Here is a 21,788-nt window from a genome sequence, read left to right on the forward strand (position 1 = left end):
ACAGAGTGCTGTCTGAGGTGAGGGAGAGGGCCCTGGCTGAAGCGCGAGGGATGCTGCTGGCTGAGGGAGCAGAGGGGGAGCTGCCTGAGGAAAGGGTGATGGAGATGGCTGAACAGAGAATGAGGGAGCTGATGGAGGCAAAACTGAGGGAGCTGTCTGAAACATGGACCATGGAGGTGGACACAGCTAGGGTAGAAGAGCTGGCCGAGGCAAGGCTAAAGGAACTGGATGAGGCAACGGTCATGGAGCTGGCCAAGGCAAAGGTAGCAGAGCCAGCTGAGGCAAAAGTAGAAGAGCTGGCCGAGGCAAGGGAAGCAAAGCTGGCTGGGGCAAAGATAGCAGAGCAGACCGAGGCAAGGATAAGGGAGCTGGCCAAGGCAAAGGCTGCGGAGCTATCAGAGGCACAGATCACAGAGCTGGCCGAGGCAAGGGTGGCAGAGCAGACCGGGGCAAGGATAAGGGAGCTGGCCGGGGCAAAGGCTGCAGAGCTGGCTGCAGCAAAGGTGAAGGAGTTGGCCGAGGCAAGAGCTGTGGAAGTGGCTGCAGCAAGAACGAGGGAACTGGCCACGTGGGAGGAAGTCCAGAGAGCCGATGGAAGCAAGGAACTCCTCTATGAGGGAGGAGAGGCTGAGGTGTGGGAGGAGCCAGGAGAGGAGGCCGTGAAGGTCTTCTCCGAGGAGGAGAGGGAGGCACTCATGGTGGCATTGCAGGAGCAGCGTGTGCACAGTCAGGAGCTGGGCTACTTGGACCATGCACAGCTGCTCCTTGACATCCTGACCCAGCCAGAGAGGCTGGAGGGCTCTGACTCCAAGGTATTCCAGCGCCTTTTCCAGGTAGTGTCCCTGCTCCAGATACCTTCTGGATTCAATTATAAGGAACTAGCTGAATTTTTGCTACACAAAGCCGATGAGATTGCAAAGGCAGGTGAAGCAGAGGATAAGCACTTGGCCAAAGATGCCTCCCCTGTTTATGTGGAGCTCAGGAAAGTGGTGGAGGCCCATCAGCCCCCGCGCCCTGATACGAGGGAGTTTGCAGCCAGGATGCAGGCCCTTCTGAAGGCTGCCCGGGTGATGCTGCGGGCCAGAGCCCTGAAGGAGCAGCTGGAGAGAGGGTTCCAGGAGCGGGCCTGGTGGGAGAAAGCGCAGAAGGAATGGCTGGAGGACGAAGGCAGGGTCGTCAGCAAGAAGGCCTGGGCGGATCAGAGGCTGAGGAAAGCCGTCAGGAAGTGGCATGCGGAACAGAAACGGATTGAAAAGGCAATGCAGGGGCAGCAGCATAAAGACAAGAACCTCCGGCTTAGATCGCGGCCCTTCGAGCTGAGTGGGCGTAAGAGGGAGAGGAGTGGGGAGAGAAGGGAGGAGAAGCAGATCGAGAGGGAAGAGGAGACCCTGGATCGCCAGGGTGGCCAACGGCAGCCCAAGACCGTCTCCTGGTCCCTGGGCAAGTGGCCCCAGAAGGCCCGCGAGTCCCTTTGGAAACAGGAGGGGCCCCCCGCCATTGCCGAAGAGCACTACCCAGCCCCCAGGCGAAAGGCCCAGCGGCTTCCAAAGGACTCGCTGTATTTGCCCACAAAGCTGCCACCAATCGGCCGTTCCAAAATCAGGAGGGGTCCAAAGCAGCACACCTCGCGTCTTCCTGAGAAAGCTGTTGACTGGGAGATGTTTTCGATGCTCTACCAGTCCCTCGTGACACTCAAGGAGGTGGAGGGGGGTGTTGGGTCCACAGCTTGGCACGAACTGTTTGGCAAGTTGCTAGACCTGTATGGCTTGAGCAACCGACTGATACGAGCCTTAGTGCAGCAGCTGCTGACAGGCGACTATGGCCCTCGCAAGTCCCTCCCGGGCAAGGACTTGCCAATAAGCCAGGCAGAGGCTCATTTGGGCGCACGGCTCCTCTGCCAGGTGGTCCACCACTCAGCCCGTGTTCTTCCCAAGCCCCCCACCTTGCATGGGGTCATCCCACTCAGCTACCAGAACAATGTGCACCCCTTCGACCTGGGGGGCGTCACCAGCTTTGGCACCCTGTCTCTCAAATGGAAGACCATCTTCTCCGGGGACAGTCTGCCCAAGCCGCGCTTCTATGTCCAGCCACAACATCACTCCAAGTAACCTTTCTTTTTAAAATCCAGAGATAAATATATTTTATATATTTTAAACTGACCCAATTTTAGATTTGTAGCAAGAGATCCTGTCTTGAAGGAGATCAGATTCACCAGATGCTTCCAGGGCAGAACTTCTGGCAGATACTTGTGGCTAAAGCTGAGGTTGGGTTGGCAGCAGGACTTTTAAGTTCTAGCTGCCAAGGTTGCCCAGCAGGCATAAGGGGTGGTGGTGATGGTCATGGGGCCCCTCAAGGCAGTTCACAAGGTGGTCTTGCACAGTGAGTGGAGTTTGGCAAACGGGGAGGGGGTCAGCCAAGCGGTCTCCTTGCTGAAGAGTTCCGGGGGGCTGCCATCAGCCATCTACACCAGCAGCCAGAACCAGGGGTAAAATACAGGCAAAGAGGTTAAATCCCCTTTCCCTCATTTTAGAGGCTGGCTGTAATCATGAAGCAGAAAAGTAAGGCACTTTGTATGTGGCCTAGGCTATTTTGGGGGCACCTCTAGGAGCAAAATCAAACTGGGAGCCCCCCCCCCTTCGGCAGCCTTCTGTTCTAGGCGGTGCATCTAACTGATGCTTACCTTGGCTGTTCCATAACTCCTTTCTGGACTTTCGAAAGGGCTGCGGGTGCCATCTGCTTGAACCCTGAACTGCAACGTCTCCCAAGAGGTTACCTGGAAGTCTTAAAGGAGCCCTGAAGAGCTAGGCTAATTGTACCGCATGAGCTTTTGGAGGGCACAGCCGACATCTATGCAGGCAGGCAAGAGGCAGTAATTGGGGACGGCCAAGGCAGACCGGGGGGTGGGGGTGGGGGGGTGACTATTATCATTCAGTGAAAACAGGCGAGGCAGTACTTCTAAATACACTAATATGCACAACTGCTTTTGGTTCCCTTACAAGGTGGCCAAAGAAATGGGTGGGGGGCACCATAGGCCACATGTTGCTCTGGGCTTGGTAGAGAAGGGGCTGAGGAGGTGGGTAGAGACAGTGCGGAGATTTGCCCAAGCTTATAAGGTGAGAACACAAATGCTTCTCCAGTCCTGTCCTAAACATATAGAGTTGCCACCTTCAGGTTGGGAAACTCCTGGAGAGATAATAATAATAACAATAACATTTGATTTATTACAGAATCCCAGAGTTGGAAGGGGCCATACAGGCCTTCTAGTCCAACCCCCTGCCCAATGCAGGATGAGCCTAAAGCATCTCTGACCAGTATTCATCCAGCCTCTTCTTGAAAACTGCCAGTGAAGGGGAGCTCACCACCTCCCTAGGCAGCTGATTCCACCTTTGAGCTGCTCTGACCGTGAAAAAGTTTTTCCTAATATCCAGCCGGTACCTTTCTGCATGTAATTTAAGCCCGTTGCTTCGAGTCCTATCCTCTGCTACCGCTTTTCAGGACAATTTAACACCCACGCAGAGCAGTTTACAAAGCAAGCTATTATCCTCCTCAGGACAATCACCTTTTGAGATGGGTGGGGCTGAGAGAGCTCCGAGAGAGCTGTGATTGACCCAAGGTCCCCTAACTGGCTTCAGGCGGAGGAGTGGGGAATCCAACCTGGCTCTCCAGATTGCATTCCTGCTGCTCTTAACCACTACACCAAACTGGGGGTGGCGCTTGGGGTTTGTGGGAGGGAGGGACCTCCCTGGAATATAATGCCATTGAGTCTGTCCTGTAAAGCAGCCATTTTCTCCAATGGAGCTGATCTCTGTAGTCTGGAAACCACTTCTAATTCTGGGAGACTTCCACCATCACATGGGGTTCTAGGGCCTGTACTCTATGGGGGGCCGCCAGGCCATGCAGCCACTCATGATCACAAAATTCGTAGCAGCCTGTGTGACACTCCACAACAGGGCCACTTGCCCGCAGCCCTCCGTGCCCACAGACCTCTGGGAGGAGGCAGCTGGCCTTGACTCCCCCGCCCCCCCCCCCCGAGCCAGCGGAGGCACAGCAGGAGGCAGCTGCAGAGGTACGAGAGCTGGTGGATCTGCCACAGCAACTGAGGGGGGTCCACACCCCGGGCAGTGGTCTGCATGCCAGGAGGCCAGCATGGCTGTTGCCCCCCCCCGCGACCGGAACACTCTGTTGCCATGCCTCCACCCCCCGGCCCTGCTGCTGGGCCTTGCCCGGGACAAACCCTCCCAGGGCGGGGCAGCCCTCAAGGGGACATGCCGCCTGCCGGGCCGCTGGCTGTGAGAGCATGGCTACACCACACAGGGGCATGCATGCCCCAGGGGCACAGGCCAAGGGGCACCCCCAGGGCGCCCTGACTCTGGGCAGCCTGCCTGGTCTGCCTCTTGTTCGAGGGGGTTCCGAGGGGCCCCTCCCAAGTGATGGCATCAGACACTCAGGGAGGGGTAAAGCAGTCTTTACTGAGGGGGGGAGGCTGGGGAATGGCTCACGGGCTGTCATAGGCCTCCTCCACCCAAGCGCCCGGTGCAGTTCCTCAAGCTCCAGCGGCTGTGATGCCTCCACCGCCCACTCCACCTCCAGGGCATATTCCCCACCACCTTCTTGCCTCCTCGGGCCAGGCCTCAGGAGTCAGGTACCTGCAAAGCAACACTTGCGTGTTAGTTGTTGGTCGGACATTCTGGACTTTGCTCTCTTCCCCTCTGTGAGTGCAGAACGCTCCCCGGACCTTGCAGTGTGCCCTCTGTGCCCTCTTGCCCCGTCACCAGGTGCACCCTCTCCTGCCTCGTGCACAAAGTCCCCACCGCAGGGTGCTTTTGGCCAGGGCCTCTGGCCACGCACCCACTTCCCTGGGGCCCTGGCTGCCCCGATCAGAGGGGGCTCAGCCACCTCAGAGGTGTGGGCCGATTGGTCCTTGCAGGGGTTGGCATCCCGTGCAGTGCGAAGCCACTTGGGCAGGGCTGGCTCTTGGTGGGCGCCAGAGCGTGGGAAGGCACAGCAGCACCAGTGCGGGTTGTGCCAGCATAACCCTTCGTCTGCTTTCCGCCCTCCGCCCTCCAGGACCGAGCTGTCAGGTTCACACAGCAGAGACAGGTGCGTTCGAAAGAGCATCTCTTTGGTTGCGAGGAGACCAAGGAATGAGCGCCAGTGCTTTCAGGACGAGGGCGCTCCTGCGGCCTATGCAGCCACTCCACTCCAAGAGACTAAACCAAAGCAGGCCCATCTCGGAGGGGGGAAGCAGACCGTTCCATAGCAAGGCCTACAACAAGTACCCCACACCCTTCCTTTCAATCCTTTTGACTCTCTTCTGAAGGTTTACTGTGGGCCAGAACTTAGGACTCAATCCTGACTTAGCAAAGATATTCAGGGAGGGACCCCCCCCACCACCCTGCAAGTTTGTTGCTTAGCTAGTGGGTACCAGGAGTAGATTGCTATGTGGAAGCAGAACAAACCCTGTGTGGCACCAATTTGATAAAAAAAGAAAAATTCACTTTCTGGTCATGGGTGTGAGTCAGAGATTAAAGAAAGACAAATAAAATAGCTGAGCAAGGGCCCGTGTTCAGCCCCCCCTCCCCGCCCCCGATTGTTTATTCACTTCATTTATACATTAATTGAGGCGGGCAGCTCCGCCCTGAGGCCCACTGTGCTGCCGGCACCTGTGCACCCGCGCACCCGTAGTGCCGCTTGTCTGCTTCCTAAGGACTTTTGCGAGAGAGCCACACCATCTGAGCTCGGCAAGGCTGCTGCTGAGAGCGCACTCCCCTCTGTTCCTCCGACAACCCCACCAGCATCGCCCAATGGTGGCCCTGCCCCAGGACAGGCACATGAGTGGCAAGCGGCGGGGCAGCCAATGTGCAGGACGTGATGCCTGCTGCCTTCGACGCCTCCACCCCCCCCCAACCCACCAGAGAGCAGGCAGCCGGGTACCACATGCCCCTGTGGTCACAGCACCTGCACCGCGGCACACAGCTGGAGGAGTGGGGCTGCTGGTGAGCAAAGAGGCAGGGAGGAACTAGTTGCTTGACACAAATTTTATTGAACTGTCAACAGTGAAGCGGGTATCCGGCCCCATGTTGCCAACTTCCTTTGGCCAGGATGGGAGCGGCGCCCTTTAGCATGATGGTTGGAGCCACGATGGCTGTTCCTCATGCTGCCTTCTCAGGAGCGGGGGCGAGTCGCAGGCTGCCTGGGGAACGGAGCAGCTGGGAGTCCAGATCCTGTGAGGCAGACAGTTATGGGGTGCATGCCTGCTCTCGCAGGGGAGTTACGAGAGCAAGCATCCAGCCGCCCCCTCTCGTAGCCACACTCCCTCCTCTGCCTCAGAGGGGAGCCTGGCCAAGGGAGTCTGAAGGCAGCTCCAACATGGGCTGCTGGAAGCCCCCACTCAAACAGCTGTGTTGTGCGTGGCTCCCTGGGAGACTGTCTCCATGGCAGACAGGGGCCGTGCCGGCTCATGGGCAGGGGCTGTGCCCCCAGCCAGAGAGTCTCAACCATGGAGGCTGGCATTTGGGGGGGGGTGCAGGTGAGGGGAGAGGGGAGGGTGGTGTGAATGAGTGAGGTGGGGCAGCCACCTCCCCAGCTCCTCCTTACCTGTCAGTGCACCCTCACCTCTTGTCATGGGTCCAGGGTACCTTTGCCTCGACCCAGCTGAGGGGAAGAGCCACAAGCTGCCCTGTAGGCCAGTTTCACACAGATTACAAAACTGGCAATGAAAGAAAGTCTTACAATTGCCTTAGTAGGCTGCCACCAGTCCCTTTGACTATCCCCAGGCAGAGGAGTAAAGCTCCACGCCTATTAGGAAATTAACAGAAATCTACCTAGCAAGGGTGGCTTGCAAGTAGGGTTCACAAAGCCGAGCGTTATGATGGTAGGTGGTTCATGAGCTTCTCAAAGTGAGTTCAACAAAGTGATTTATAGCTTTGAGGCTTCAGAGTCAAAAGAACCCAAACAGAAATAAAATATAATTATTTATTAATTAAGTGCAAGGTTATATAAAATCACAGGACACAATGTGAGGATAAAACCAAGCCTAAAGCATGTAAGCTCTTGCCAGTACATAGCACAATAATTCCAAAGGAGGCAAAACAAGATGTTGTTAAAGGTGCAGACGCCAGTCTTTGGTCAAAAGTCAAAACAGCAAAACGAATTGATGGGTGCCTCAGTGTCCATCTCAAAGTTCTCGAGCCCAAAGTGAAGCCATAGATAGGTTACAGATAGCCATAGTGAAGATAGCCACAGATAGCCAAGGGAAGCCATAGATAGGTTACAGATAGCCATAGTGAAGATAGCCACAGATAGCCAAGGGAAGCCATAGATAGGTTACAGATAGCCATAGTGAAGATAGCCACAGATAGCCAAGGGAAGCCATAGATAGGTTACAGATAGCCATAGTGAAGATAGCCACAGATAGCCAAGGGAAGCCATAGATAGGTTACAGATAGCCATAGTGAAGATAGCCACAGATAGCCAAGGGAAGCCATAGATAGGTTACAGATCGCCATACTGAAGATAGCCACAGATAGCCAAGGGAAGCCATAGATAGGTTACAGATAGCCATAGTGAAGATAGCCACAGATAGCCAAGGGAAGCCATAGATAGGTTACAGATAGCCATAGTGAAGATAGCCACAGATAGCCAAGGGAAGCCATAGATAGGTTACAGATAGCCATAGTGAAGATAGCCACAGATAGCCAAGGGAAGCCATAGATAGGTTACAGATCGCCATAGTGAAGATAGCCACAGATAGCCAAGGGAAGCCATAGATAGGTTACAGATAGCCATAGTGAAGATAGCCACAGATAGCCAAGGGAAGCCATAGATAGGTTACAGATCGCCATACTGAAGATAGCCACAGATAGCCAAGGGAAGCCATAGATAGGTTACAGATAGCCATAGTGAAGATAGCCACAGATAGCCAAGGGAAGCCATAGATAGGTTACAGATAGCCATAGTGAAGATAGCCACAGATAGCCAAGGGAAGCCATAGATAGGTTACAGATAGCCATAGTGAAGATAGCCACAGATAGCCAAGGGAAGCCATAGATAGGTTACAGATAGCCATAGTGAAGATAGCCACAGATAGCCAAGGGAAGCCATAGATAGGTTACAGATCGCCATACTGAAGATAGCCACAGATAGCCATGGGAAGCCATAGATAGGTTACAGATAGCCATAGTGAAGATAGCCACAGATAGCCAAGGGAAGCCATAGATAGGTTACAGATCGCCATACTGAAGATAGCCACAGATAGGTTACAGTTGTTGTCACTGAAACCCACCGAAAGCCTCTACCAGGGCCAGGGCCTGGTGGAACTCTCTGCCTGAGGACACTCAGGCCCGCCAGGATCTTGTATCATTTAGGCAGGCCTGTAAGACGGAGATGTTCCACCCGGCATATGGTGGAGGTTAAGTTTTAGCCCATCGTTGCCAAGCCTTCCACCAGTCTCCCATTACAGGGGGTATGGAGAGTCCACTCATGCTGGTTGCCCCGAAAGGGGTACAATATTTTATCTGTTTTTTAATTGATTTTAAGTTGTATTTTAACCAGTGTTGTACCTCACCCTGAGCGCGCTTGCGGAGAGGGTGGGTTAAAAATAAAATAAATAAATAAGGTTCCATTATTGAGTAAGCACTTTTATGCCATTGGGAAACCAAAGTGGCTCGGGCCTGTTAGCCAATCAGGTACCAAATGCTGATGCCACCTGAAAAGGAGGTGCGCCTGTGCGGAGGGAGGGAGGGCAACAAGTCTGCAGTCCTTGGCACACGCACGCCATCTGGCAGGCGTGAATTGTTTGGTAATTAGTTCAGGGAGAACTGGGCTATGGAGGCTTGACTAATTGCTAACGAGCTGAAGAGCGGTCTCTTATCTCAAGAACACCAGGAGCGGAGAGTGTGGAAGCAGCTGGTTCCCAGGGAGCCCTCCTAACCAGAGAAGGGGGGAGTGTGGAGGAAAGAATTCTCCTAGCAAGAGGCTTGTACAGACAGGAAGTCTCTGAACCAAAGTTTCAAAAAAGATGGCTTCTGTGTAAATTAGAACATAGCATTTTTCTTCACAGCCCTCTCCAAGCCAGGATTCGGGAGATGGGTAACCTACAAGGGAAAACAGGGTGGCACTTACCTGTAACTTCTGTTCATTGAGGTCTTCTGTGCAGGCACACATGGGACCGCGCATGTGCAGGCCTGCCGAACAGTGAGGTCTGTATAGCTTTTAAAAAACCATGAAGGGGGCGCCCATCCTCCCAGGCACATGCACAAATGTTTCCTGCCCCAAACACCCACCTTCTGGGAGGACGATGCCCCCACGCCGTCAGCTCCTCCAGAGCGGCTGCCCCTCCATGGGAAAGAGAGAACCTAGCAGGGTTGGAGGGAGGGCATGTGTGCCTGCACAGAAGACCTCAATGAACTGAAGTTACAGGTAAGTGCAACTCTGTTTTGTCAGTCTTCTGGTGCAGTTCCACATGGGAGATTAACAAGGATGGTGGGACGGTGGGTAGGTTCTCACCTGAAGAGAGATTGGAGCACTGCTTGGCCCACCGCAGCCTCTTTCCTGTTAGCGACATCCGGCGCGTAGTGCTTGATGGTGTCTGGAGATGCCCACGTGGCTGCTCTGCAGATGTCCTGAAGAGGGACGCCTCCGAGGAGTGCTGCCGAGGCTGCCTGCGACCTGGTTGAGTGTGCATGGATATTCAAAGGACAAGGTACGTTAGAGTTGTATGGCATGAATGACACATTTGGAAATAGTTTGAGATGTAGCTGCTTTCCCTTTTTTAGGTCCAGCGTAACATACGAACAGGTGTTTGTCCATCCGAAACGACGAGGTAGGGTGCAAGTAGAAGAGGAGCGCCCTGCGGACGTCTAAGTTATGTAACCTTTTTTCAAGTTCCGAGTCAGGGGATGGGAAGAATACTGGCAAAACTATTGCCTGTGACAAATGCAAGTTAGTAACAACGTTGGGGAGAAATTCTAAGCTGGGTCTCAACACCATTTTTTCTTTAAATATTTGAAAGGGTGGGTTGACACAAAGGGCAGCCGATGTGCTGACCCTTCTAGCAGAAGTGATGGCCACAAGAAATGCCAGTTTCATTGTCAGGAACCGTAGAGGGCATGAAGCCAGTGGTTTGAAAGGTGGAAGCATTAATTTAGCCAATGTGAGGTGTAGGGACCATTGGGGTACTACAGGTATCAATTTGGGAAACTTGTTTTGCAGACCTTTGAGGAACAGTTTGGCTGCATGATGACATAATATGGGTCTCCTGTCCATGGGGGCATGACATGCTGACACTGCTGCCCAATACACCTTGGTGGAGCGGTTAGACAAACCCTCGTGCTTCAGACTTTGCAAGAATTCTAAAACATGCCTGAGAGGGCAGTGTGGGACGATGTTCTTTTTGACAGCCCAGTCTGCAAACCTGTCCCCTTTGTAAGCGTGAGATTTTCTAGTTGTCTGCTTCGTAGCCTTTAAAAGGACCTCTGCCGCTCCCTCGGAAAAAGTGCCTATTCCATCACCAAGGAAGAAGGGGGTGGGTGTGAGAAGAGGTAGGAGCAGACATCCTCCCCGTTTTATACCACCCTTCCATTTTCTTTGACGTAGCAGGTAAGGAGCAGGCGGTATCCTGTATCCTGTGGAGGTTCTTTTGCATATGGATTGGTGCTTGATATGCTAATCTTCTCTGCAGGGCTATTGTCGGGTATAGAGTATTTTGTTAGCCTGGTGTTAGCCTCAGGATACAGTGAAGCCTCCCTCCATTAGCATTCTACACCCTGGGAAACTCTTACAGGATGACTCAGCCCAACCCTACCTTCCTGAGTAGATATAAATTACCTGCCAACTTCTTTTCCACACTGCAACACTGAGAGATCTCTGTCTTTTGGTGCTACACCTCTGAAAATGCCAGTCACAGCTGCTGGCGAAACATCAGGAACTACAATGCCAAGACCACAGCTATACAGCCCGGAAAATCCACAACAACCATCGTTCTCCGGCTGTGAAAGCCTTCGACAATACATAAAAGAACTTTGTTGATGAGCTGCCAGTTTCAGCTCTTACTCCATCTTTGAGAGGAATGGCGTTTCTCTACAGGCATAAAGCAGATACAGGGTTGTAAACACAGGTGAATCCCCAAATCCCCACCCCCCCTTGAGGTAATGGTCAGCTAAGTTCAAGAGGAAGCCTCTGGGTGAGAAAAAGCAGAGCTGACTTAGGAAAAGTCTCACGGTCGTGAGAGTGTCCTTGCAAGCGCCTCTTCCCAGGCTCAGGCGAGAGGCGTGTAGGAGAACAGATACAGATAACAGTGGAGACGGCCCCTCCCTTGCATGCTTTCACCTCCCAGTCAAGAAATAGCTTCAGCCTTTAGTTATATCCATAGCATCAGAGCACAGACAAACATTCCACAGGGTCTTGTTCGATATGACAGGTGAACACCTGACAGCTGGGCGAGGGAGGGGCGGGTTGACTTTTCCCATACAATGGATGCCTATGGGTTACGTCATCATTTTTTGTGGTGTAACTTTCTGTTGCTGTTGGGGGGGGGGAGGTTCCCATGCCCAAAACAGCTTAGGAGCCAACTAAGTCACACTCTGCCCCCTGGTGCCCCCCCAGCCCACTGGCACAAAGACTTATGCCCCAGCTACGCCCGCACCCAGACACTATGGCCAGGCGCCAGCAGAGGACCCGGGCAGAGTGGCGCTGGGCTGCTGCACCAGTGTAGAGGGTGTTCTGCCAGCGTAAGTCCGGGATCTGCCAGCTTAACTCCTAAACTCCCAGGGCGCTTTCGCTCCCCTCCCTTCAGGATTGTGTTGTCAAAGTGGATTGTGTATTTTTTTAAAAAACTGTGTAAGAACAGTTTGGGTTAGAAAATTAGAAAATTAGAAAATGAAGATCTCCATATGGCAAGATAATACATACGGTAAACAATGCAATGGAAAACGTTAGCAGAATTTGAGAACAGCGCAACAGAAACTGTGCAATACGTAGAATTGCAGTGCTATGCAACGAATCTGGATCATAAGGTTAGAAAACAATGCAAAAGGACAATACATACAATAAATATTGCAACAGAAGGGAGAATGGAACGTGACGGGGCTAAAGTGGGACATTTTTATGAGGCAGGATTCAATAATAATAATAGTAATAATAATATTTACATTCTGCCCTTCAGGACGACTGAACACCCACTCAGAGTGGTTTACAAAGTATGTCATTATTATCCCCACAACAGCAAACACCCCTGTGAGGTGGACGGGCTGAGAGAGCTCCTAGAAGCTGTGACTGACCCAAGGCTGGCTTCAAGTGGAGGAGGAATCAAACCCGGCTCTCCAGATGAGAGTCCCGTGCTCTTAACCGCTACACCAAACTGGCTCTCCGTCACTAGTATAGCTGTCACTGGTAGAACTGTCACTTCTACCAGTGACTGCTATATAAACGGGAGAAGCCAGGCCTGGTGGATTTCTTTCCTAAAAGTTATTTAAAATTAGTACACATTATTAAATGGACGGTGTTTCTTATTCAGGGCAGCTATGAACAGATCCGATCAGGGTCCTATTTCCTTATTTCCATCATGCTACTTCTGAAGGCTGGAGACAGGCTTTCTGAATTCTCACCTGCTGGTAAATTGTGCAAAACCAGTTACCTGCTGCACCACACCCTGTCCCCCCACCCCCAGAGCCTGGGGAAGGCACAAGGAACCAGTTGCTCCAGTTTTGCACTCACTGAACAGAACGCTATCGGGGTTTCTTGCCCTGAGTGTGCGTGTGGGGAGGGCATCCTACACAGCTCTGTGCAAGCGGATTTTGTGTGTGTGTGTGTGAGAGAGAGGGGGGGGGGCCTCCATCCAGAAGGAGCCTATGCCCCTGAGTGGTGGGGAGGAGCCTGTGTTTGGTTCCCGGACCCTCCTGTGAGCCCCCTGACCGGCCATAGCCAAAGGGGAGGGGCTGCTACTTGTTCCCGGCATCGGGGTGTCCTCCTTCACAGTGGAGCAAGGAGCGGTGAGCTTGCCTCTTCTCCCACTGCTCACCCAGGCACATCAGGACACGGAGAGGGATGCTGGCAGCTCAGATGAGGTTCAGGAGTCTTCTCTCTCTCCTGTCATGAACTCCCATGGGAGGAAAAGCAGCTTTGGAAGGGGTTAACTTTGAGAAGAGGGATGGAGTTGGAGAAAAAGTGGGACAGTGGTCTATAGTGGGACAATGATATCTTGGGGATTGGATGTGGATCTTTGTTAATGTGCTCCCAAGATTGCCGTTGCCTTTTTTGCTGCTGCATCACACTGACTGCTCATAGTTAGCTTCCTATCGACCCTGTTCACACCCACGACTAGGCAGAAGCGCAGCCCTCGTCCAGTACGCCTGCTGTACATTTGTGTTCCCCAGGAGGCGCACCTGGCTGGCGCTCAGCCCTCTTCAATCGCCCTTTCTTCAATCCCGCCCCCGTTCCCAGCGGCTTCAGCTCTCGCTGAGTTCTAGCGGTTGGGCCTCCTGCGGCTGTGGAAGGCTGCCCCGACGGCGGCCCAACCGAGGGGCCGGTTCTGCCGCAGCAGCGTGCTTCGGGGTCTCGGCCTGCAGTCCTTTCTCTGGCGGCGGCGGCCCTTTCCTCTCTTGGACGTTGCGGTTCTCAGTTGCAGGCGCGCGGCCGGGCCGGGCCGGGCCGGGCCGTCGAAGGGCAAGAACGGGGTCCAGCAGCGGCCCCCGAGAGCCCGACTCGACCGCCCGGGCCCGCGTCTGACTCGATTGCGGAGAAGGGAAGCTCCGCCCGGCCGAGCGAGGCGCCACTGGCGGCCAGGCGGCCTTCGGCGGGCCCCGGAGGACGGGCCGCGCGCGCGCGTGCGTGCGTGCCCAGCGGCCGAGGCGCGGAGCGAGAGGCGGCGGCGGGCGCGCGGCCCGGGGCGGCTGTGCGCAAGGCGGGAGCGGCGGGGCGGGCGCGGACTACAAGGCCCGTCGCTCCCCGCGGCGCCGCGCCGGCCCAGCTGACAGTGGCCGCGGCTGCCGGCCGGGGATGGATGGATGGCCCGCGCCGGGATGGGCGCCCGCGCCGCGCTGCCGGGCCCCGGGCCGGGGGGCCTGGCGCTGCCGCTGAGCCGGGCCGCGGGCGGGCCAGAGGGGGGGCCGCAGGCGCCCAGCTGAGCGGAGCGGAGCGGAGCGGAGCTGCGGGGCGAGGCTGGCCGTGACCCCTCCGGCCCTCCCTCCCTCCCTGCCGGGCCATGGAGCGGCGGGGGGCCTGGCGGCCGCGCGCACCCGCGCCCGCGCCCGCCGCGCTCTGGACGGCCGTCTTCGACTACGAGGCGGCGGGCGCAGAGGAGCTGTCGCTGCGGCGCGGGGACGTGGTGGAGGTGCTGTCGCAGGACGCGCGGGTGTCGGGCGACGAGGGCTGGTGGGCCGGGCAGCTGCAGGGCCGGGTGGGCGTCTTCCCCAGCAACTACGTGGCCAGCCGGCCGCCCCCGCCCGAGATCCCCTTCGGCGAGCTGCGCCTGGAGGAGCTGATCGGCGCCGGCGGCTTCGGGAAGGTGTACCGGGGCGTGTGGCGGGGCCAGGAGGTGGCGGTGAAGGCCGCCCGCCAGGAGCCCGAGCAGGACCCGGCCGCCGCGGCCGAGAGCGTGCGCCAGGAGGCGCGGCTCTTCGCCATGCTGCGCCACCCCAACATCATCGCGCTCAAGGCCGTCTGCCTGCGCCCGCCCGCCCTCTGCCTGGTGATGGAGTACGCCCGCGGCGGGCCGCTCAGCCGGGCGCTGGCTGGCAGGAAGGTGCCGCCCCACGTGCTGGTCAACTGGGCCGTGCAGGTCGCCCGCGGCATGCGCTACCTGCACAGCGAGGCCCCCGTGCCCGTCATCCACCGGGACCTCAAGTCCATCAACGGTGAGCGGAGCCGGGCGGGCGGGCGGGCGGGCGGGGGTCCTTCTCCCCGCCCTCCGGGAACCCAGGCCGGCCTTGCCCCAGACGGCGCCGCTGGGGAGCCGGTGCCCGCCGCTTCACCTCCTTGACGCTGCGCTGATGCCGCCCCCCCCCCGCCCCTCTCTCCCTGCGCCCTGGTTTTAGTCCTGATCCTGGAGCGCCTGGAGAGCGACGACCTGAGCGGGAGGACCCTCAAAATCACGGACTTCGGACTGGCGCGGGAGTGGCACCGAACCACCCAGATGAGTGCAGCAGGCACCTATGCCTGGATGGCCCCAGAAGTCATCAAGCTCTCCCTCTTCTCCAAGAGCAGCGATGTCTGGAGGTAACGCGGGAGGGCTGGTGGCGTCTCCCCCGGGGGTGGTAGCAGCTGCCAGAGAGGCAGCCATGCCAGGGGCCTCCTGAGGGCTTTGTCTGCTGCCTTTTGCCTGTTGAACGGCCAGCAGCAGCCCTGCGGGGAAAGCAGAGGCCCCAGTCCTGGGCGCAGAGATGGGCCAATGGCTTGTGATGGTCAAAGAGAGCCCGGTTTGGAACCGCTCCTGGGCACAGAGATGAGCGGGCTGAGGCTGTGGGGAGCTGCAGCGGTCTGGTCTGGGCTTCCCTCTGTTTTCGTCTGCCCTTCCCAGCTTTGGAGTGCTGCTCTGGGAGCTGCTGACTGGAGAGGTCCCCTACCGTGAGATCGATGCTCTTGCTGTAGCTTACGGCGTGGCGATGAACAAGCTGAGGCTGCCCATCCCCTCCACCTGTCCTGAACCCTTCGCCCGCCTGCTGGAGGGTGAGAGCTCTGGAGGCACCCAGAGCCCCCCCCCCACACACACCTTCTCTTTTGGATGCCGTTCCTCTGATTCTGGGCAGACCAGTGGCAAGAAGGCTGCTCTCTGTTACAGGCGCACATCCTTCTCTCTCTGGCTGAAATCCCACTCACAGCCACTTAATACCAATGAGTTGCTCTCTGGTGCACGACCGTTTCGGGGGAGGGGAAATTGAGTAAACAGCCCGGGGGGTGGGGGGTGGGGGGTGGGGGGAGTGCAGTCTTGTTTGTGGAGGAGGGGTGCCGATGGCCGAGGCCTGTCCCGGAGAGTCTGGGCACTTGCTGAAAGCAAGGGGGGCAGGTTGTCCCCTCTGAGAGCCAGTGGGAGGGAACCAGAATGGGGGAGGAGCGGGTTGTGGGGCACCTCCCATCCCGGCATTGCTTGGAATCCTTTCCCTCCGTGGGGAGGGGGGAGGGGGTCCCCTTCCTTCAGAAACCGCATTTTCTGCCCTAAAAGCCCTCCCCTCCAAGCCGCGTTGCGTGGAGGCTGGTGGTCATGAATGGCATCCACCTGCTCCGGGGTTCCAGGGCAGCCCCTTGGCATCAGAACTGCCCCGGGGTGGGCCAGGAGGGAGGCTGAGGCTTGCTTGCGAGGAGGCCGCCGTGGAGGGGGGAGAGAACCCCCTTGGTCCCAGTCATCCTCCTGAGGCCCCGCTTCTTCCTGCAGAGTGCTGGAGGCCAGACCCCCACGCCCGGCCCGCCTTTGACTCCATCCTGCAGCAGCTGCGGGAGACTGAGCAGTCAGCCCTGTTTCAGATGCCCCTGGAATCGTTCCACTCCTTGCAGCAGGACTGGAAGGTGGAGATTGCTGGCATGTTCCAAGAGCTGCGCACCAAGGAGAAAGTGAGTGTGCCCTGGGCTGGCGGATGAGTGCCCGCAGGGGTCCCAGGCAAGCCTCCCGAGGCGCCCGTGCTGGAGGGCGTTGCAGCTCCTGCTTGTGTCTGCTCAGAAGCTCTGGTGTCATGCATCAGGGAAGGCTGTGTAGCCCGGTCTCCATCTCCTGAGGCCACCCCCCTCCCTTCTCTCAGGAGCTGCGAAGCCGTGAGGAAGAATTGCTGCGCGCAGCCCACGAGCGGAAGACTCAGGAGGCGGAGCTGCGCCGTCGCGAGCAAGAGTTGGCGGAGCGCGAAATAGACATCGTAGAGCGGGAGCTGAACCTCATCATGACCCAAATGGGGCAGGAGAAGCCCCGAGTGAAGAAGCGGAGAGGGCACTTCCGCTGCTCTCGCCTGAAGCTGCGGGACGGGAACGGCATCAGTCTCCCCTCGGGTATGGCCTCCTGTGCCCCCAGTGCCCCCCAGAGAGGTGCAGGGGCTGAGGCCTTCTTGGGGAACGCGTGTCAGCTGTGGGAGGTGCCGGGATGCTCCAGCCTGAGAAACAGGCCCCATGGGCTCATGGGGGGTGCCCTGTCCTAAGCACACAGACATGCCCCACTGCTCCTTTGCTGGGTTCCAGTGGTGGACCCGTGCCCTCCACAAGCGCCCTTCTGCAGACCCCCTGCTGCCTGCTGCCCCCCTCTTCCTGTGACGGGGTGTGTGTGGTGGTTGAAGGTTTTGTGGGGAAAGGGCAGAGGAGGCAGGGAAGGCGGGTCTTGTTGTGACCCTCTCCTCTTCCTCTTGCCCTCCAGGGTTTGAGCACAAGATCACAGTACAGGCCTCACCCACACTGGACCGGCGGAAGGGGCTGGGGGACAATGGAGCCAGCCCCCCGGGGAGCCCCGTCATCATTCCCCGCCTGCGTGCCATCCGCTGTGAGTGTGGGTCCTGAGCAAGCCCCCTACCCATTCAGTCGCAGGCCTCCAAGCCGTCGGCAGGAGGGTGGACGGGGCTTCCCTTAGTGACTGGGCTGGAGCGTGCTGCAGGACCCACCCGGAGACCCAAGTTGTCTGACTGGGATGCTTCATGTCCAGGCCATGCAGAAATCGTACCTCCCGCCCTCCAGCAGCCTTGCTAGGCCCTGTGGGGCTCCCCTCTGGGACTGCAGGCTGAAGCTCTCTAGGGCTTCTTGGGGGCACCCTTTGCATCCAGCGTCATGACACATGCATACGGGCAGCACTCTGGATTTTTAAAACAGCCCTGAGTTTTGATGCCTCTGAACAGCAGCCTGCCCTTTCACTTGTAAAGGCGGGCCTGGAGGCAGCTCGTAGCCCAGAAGCCTGCACCTTTAACGCACTCGCCCCCAACCCTGACAATACCATTGGAAATCAGGGTCCAGCTGCAGCACAAACAGCCCCAGGCTCAATCTTCCGAAGGCCCCAAGAGTGTCTGAAGCCCTGCTTCTGCGAAAAACATGTCCTGAAAGGGGCCACCACCAGGAAGGCAGCGCTCCTTGCACTCTCTGTCTCCTGGGCCAGAAGGGCGGGGAGTTCTGAACAGGGCCTCTCCTGGCTAGCTGGTGAGTAGACTGGGGCAGGGAGGAAATGAGAAACGCTCCTGAGGCTCACTCTTCCTTTCTGTTCTCCCCCCTCCCCCCCATTGCAGTGACCCCCTTGGATGGAAGCCAGACATGGGGCCGCAGCTGTTTGACCAAGGAGGAGGAGCTGGTGGGGACCAAAAAGAAGGGGCGGACTTGGGGGCCCAGTTCCACCCTCCAGAAGGAGAGAGTCGGTGGGGAGGAGAGGTACGAGGCCAGGAGCTGTGCAGAGGGAGACAGCGAAGGGGCAGGAAACAGAGTCCTGGGGTGGAGATCTGGGTGGATTATCAGCCTTTCGGAATGGTAGGCGGGGGTGGGCGGGCGGGCGGGCGGGCAGGCGGGTCCCATGCTGGAGAAGACCTTCTGTGGGGACAGGGGGCTCATGCTGGCTGTCCTTTCCCCCACCTAGGCTGAAGTCCCTGGCGGAGGGGAGCAAGCAGTGGTCCTCTAGTGCACCCAACCTGGGCAAGTCTGCCAAGCATGTGCCCCTGGCTGTGGGCTTTGCCAGCTTAACAGAGATGGGTAAGTTGGGACAGCATCCCTCAGGCCTGGAGAGCAGTTGCGGGGGGGGGGGGACAAGTTCTTTGAAATGATTCTGATGGAGGTTTTGGAAGGGAGGACTAATTCAAAAACTGCAAAAAGACCAAATGGGTGGGTGCGATTGAGCCGTTCTTTTAGAAGTGCTTTGGGGGTGGGGGCAGCTTAGACAATAAAACTGATGTGGTTGAGGTCATCTCGGAGGAGCCGCAGTTCAAAAGCTGCTGATGTGTTTGTGAAGGGGTGTGGGGGGCAGGCTGTGGCCCTCGCTTCGTGTTCTGGCTGCTGTTTGCAGGCGGTAGATTCTAGCCTTGATGGTTCCTCAGTGTACGAGCAGGGGGAGAGCACCGGTGAGCAGGGGCAGGGGGGCTCTTTCTCTTTGCTGCAGCATGTTCAGAGTTGCAAATCTGGCCGGAGGTCAGGGTTGGCTTGCTATGACACCATCACCCCCTCCCTCCCCCCCTCCCCTGTCCCTTGTGACTGCCCCAAATGCTGACCCGCAGTTCTCTCTCTCTTTCCCTGCCCCGTCCCCAGAGGAGTATGCAGAGAACAGCCCCTCTCATTCCCCATTCTTCCCCTGCTCTCCAGTGGGGGTGGAGGCCCGTGTCCACCTGCAGCCACCGCCACCGCCAAGTTCAGAGGGATCCAAGCGAGGACTGGGGCCACCGCATCGGCGCAGTGAGCTGGTTCTGCTCGGCTGTGCCTCCATCTTGGCATCCATTGCGCTGGGTGCAGACCTGGCAGAGCTGGCTGGGGAGGGCCTCAGGGCCCCTCTGGGGCCCTCCAGCTCCATCACCCTCCTGTCCCTTTCATCCCTCTCGGATTGCAACTCCACCAAGTCGCTGCTGCCCTCGGACAGCGATGAGGCTCCCGTCTATGAAGCCCCCTGCCCCCCAGAGCCTGAGAGCCCCTCCTTGTCTGCTGCTCACCATAACCCCCTGGTGGATATCTCCATTGAGAGCTTCAAGAAGGATCCTCGCCAGTCGCTCACACCCACTCATGTCAGCGCCACGCAGGCGGTCAGCCGAGGACACAGGCGAACACCCTCCGATGGGGCTCTCCGCCAGGCTGGCAATCAGGGTGAGCAGAGGCACCTGGGCCTGCGCCCCAGGCCTTAGTCCCTGGGTAGAAAGCCACCCGAGTCCTCTTTCTGCTGCCCATACTGGGCCTGTCCTCCGTGCCCCGCATGGGGCATGTGCTGTTGTGACCTTCACAAGTGAATGAATGGAGGGCAGAGGTTGCCGTGAGCCCTTTGGGGATGGGGGCAGGGTCTGGTCAAAGTGGAAGGGGCAGATGCTGGTTTCGCGAGGAGGGAGGGTGACTGCCCTGCCTTCGCTACAAAGTCCAGGCAGGCGGGCGGGCGGGCGGGTGCTGCAGCCTCACCCGCTCACGCCTACACTTTCCTTCCAGATGCCCAGGAAGCCCTGCTCTTTCCACGCCTGCTGGATCCCCCGTCCCTCTGCTCAGGCCAGGACCACCACAAGGCCTCAGAGCAGCCTGCCCCAGCTGTGATGCTTGTGGAGCGCCCTCGGACTCTTGCCTTTGCCCCCCGGCCCCGCCCAGCTCCAGGCCGATCCCGCATTGACCCCTGGAGACTCGCCTCCTTTGACCGGACTCAGGAGGAGGCCACCAAGGATAATCCGGGGTGCTGCCAGACTCTTCTGGATATGGACATGGATGGACAGAACCGGGACAGAACCGTTCCCTTGTGTGGAAGGCAAACCTCCTGCTGTGGCCTGGAGCCAGACCCATCACACTAACCCTCCACCTCCCAAAAGAAGGGCAGGTGGCAGTTACCTGGTCTCAGGATCCTTTATGAGAAAGGTGCAGGGGGCTGTATTTATTGACTCCAGCATCCCCACACCCCCAAGATTGGTTGTACACTACATTTCCAAGCCGTGTGATTGGTGAACCAGCAGGGGACATGAGCCTCGCCTGGTGTCTCTGTGTGAGTGCCTGTGCGCAGGCAGGGCACGGGGGCAGGGGGGGAGGACTCCTGCTGGACTGTAATGGTGTGAGCCAAGCATCTCTGGTTCTGGGTCTGTTTTTTATTTTTAAATTGTCTTGCTCAAGGACCATCATGTCTGTCTCCATTTCTTTCCCCTCTGCCCTACTTGCCCTTCCTCAGGGTCTGCTTCTGTCGTCCGGTGGCTGCTACTCTTGGGAGGGCAACTGTAGTGCGCCCCACCCCCGCAAGGAGACAGGATTGCACAGACACAGAGGTCGGGGGGGGGGCTGCTGTATGGCTGATTCTTTAAACTAATTGAGCCCCCCCCCCCATTTTAAGTCCTTTTAACCCTGGATTCAGTTGCACTTTGTTCCTGAGCCGAGAAGCCAGCAGAAGGGGTTGGCGGCAGCGGCACTGCAGTGCTCAGCCCTAGGCCCGGTCTTCAGGACCCCAGCACCAAATTGAGCAGTAATAAGGAAGTGTTTCTGAACATGTGCCAAGTGCCTTTCATTTAGCATGCAGGTTTCAAAACCAGATTCTTTTTCAGTCAAGCTGGGGGCGGGGGTGGGTGGGTGGGGTTGGTTCTTTCCAAATAAGTCAAGATCACAGCTGGCTTTGCGTAAGGTTACCATAGCTGTGTTTCCTGTTAAGAGCTTAGTGGTCTTTAACCCCACTGCACACAAAGGGTGAAGCGGAGCAGCCAGAGAAGGGCAGGCGCCACCACCGAGGTGGTCTCCCACTGGGACATGAAGAGGCTTCCAGTGTCCAGCAAGAGGCATCCGGGTTGGTGGTCTCCCTCGAAGGGATGAGGCACTGACGAAGCATCTTCCTCTCCCCATGTCCTGAGCACATCTTGGTCACCATAGCAACAGCATCCTCCTTCCAGGGGCGAGTGCCACGGCTGTGGCGGCAGCGGCGGCAGCAGTTCTCAGAAGCTGCAGGAGGGGAAAACTAAACTCAAAGGCCTCCGTGGCGCCAGCCCTTCAGTTTCAAACGGCTTGGTCTGTCTCTCAGGGACTGCAGGCCCAAGTTTATTCCACTGCATGGGAGTTAGCCACCAGTGCCTGCTTGTCTCATGGCTGGTGGCCTGAGCGAGACTCCCTCCTTCCCGCTGCACAGCCATCAGCTAGAAGGGAGATGGAGACAGCCCCCCCACCCTGAGAGCTGAGCAGAGGGGAGGGGGGGCTTGATA

The 21,788-nt window shown here is 57.5% G+C and overlaps 1 protein-coding gene across 2 annotated transcripts; it reads left to right on the top strand.

The window, feature by feature from the left end:
• The first annotated feature begins 14,055 nt into the window (after window positions 1–14,055).
• MAP3K10 (mitogen-activated protein kinase kinase kinase 10) lies at window positions 14,056–20,715 on the top strand. Of its 2 annotated transcripts, XM_054998766.1 has the most exons (10): window positions 14,056–14,852; window positions 15,033–15,213; window positions 15,515–15,663; window positions 16,367–16,542; window positions 16,728–16,968; window positions 17,327–17,449; window positions 18,180–18,318; window positions 18,521–18,633; window positions 19,183–19,728; window positions 20,059–20,715. In XM_054998766.1, exons 1-10 carry the CDS (start codon window positions 14,201–14,203, stop codon window positions 20,406–20,408), a joined length of 2,670 nt encoding a protein of 889 aa, XP_054854741.1. In that variant the 5' UTR covers window positions 14,056–14,200; the 3' UTR covers window positions 20,409–20,715. The 2 variants fall into 2 exon arrangements, with proteins under 2 accessions (XP_054854741.1, XP_054854742.1); XM_054998767.1 differs by lacking the exon at window positions 19,183–19,728.
• The last annotated feature ends 1,073 nt before the right edge of the window (window positions 20,716–21,788 follow it).

Source organism: Eublepharis macularius, chromosome 15 (assembly GCF_028583425.1).
Source record: "Eublepharis macularius isolate TG4126 chromosome 15, MPM_Emac_v1.0, whole genome shotgun sequence".
In the NCBI taxonomy this organism is placed as follows: Eukaryota; Metazoa; Chordata; class Lepidosauria; order Squamata; family Eublepharidae; genus Eublepharis; species Eublepharis macularius.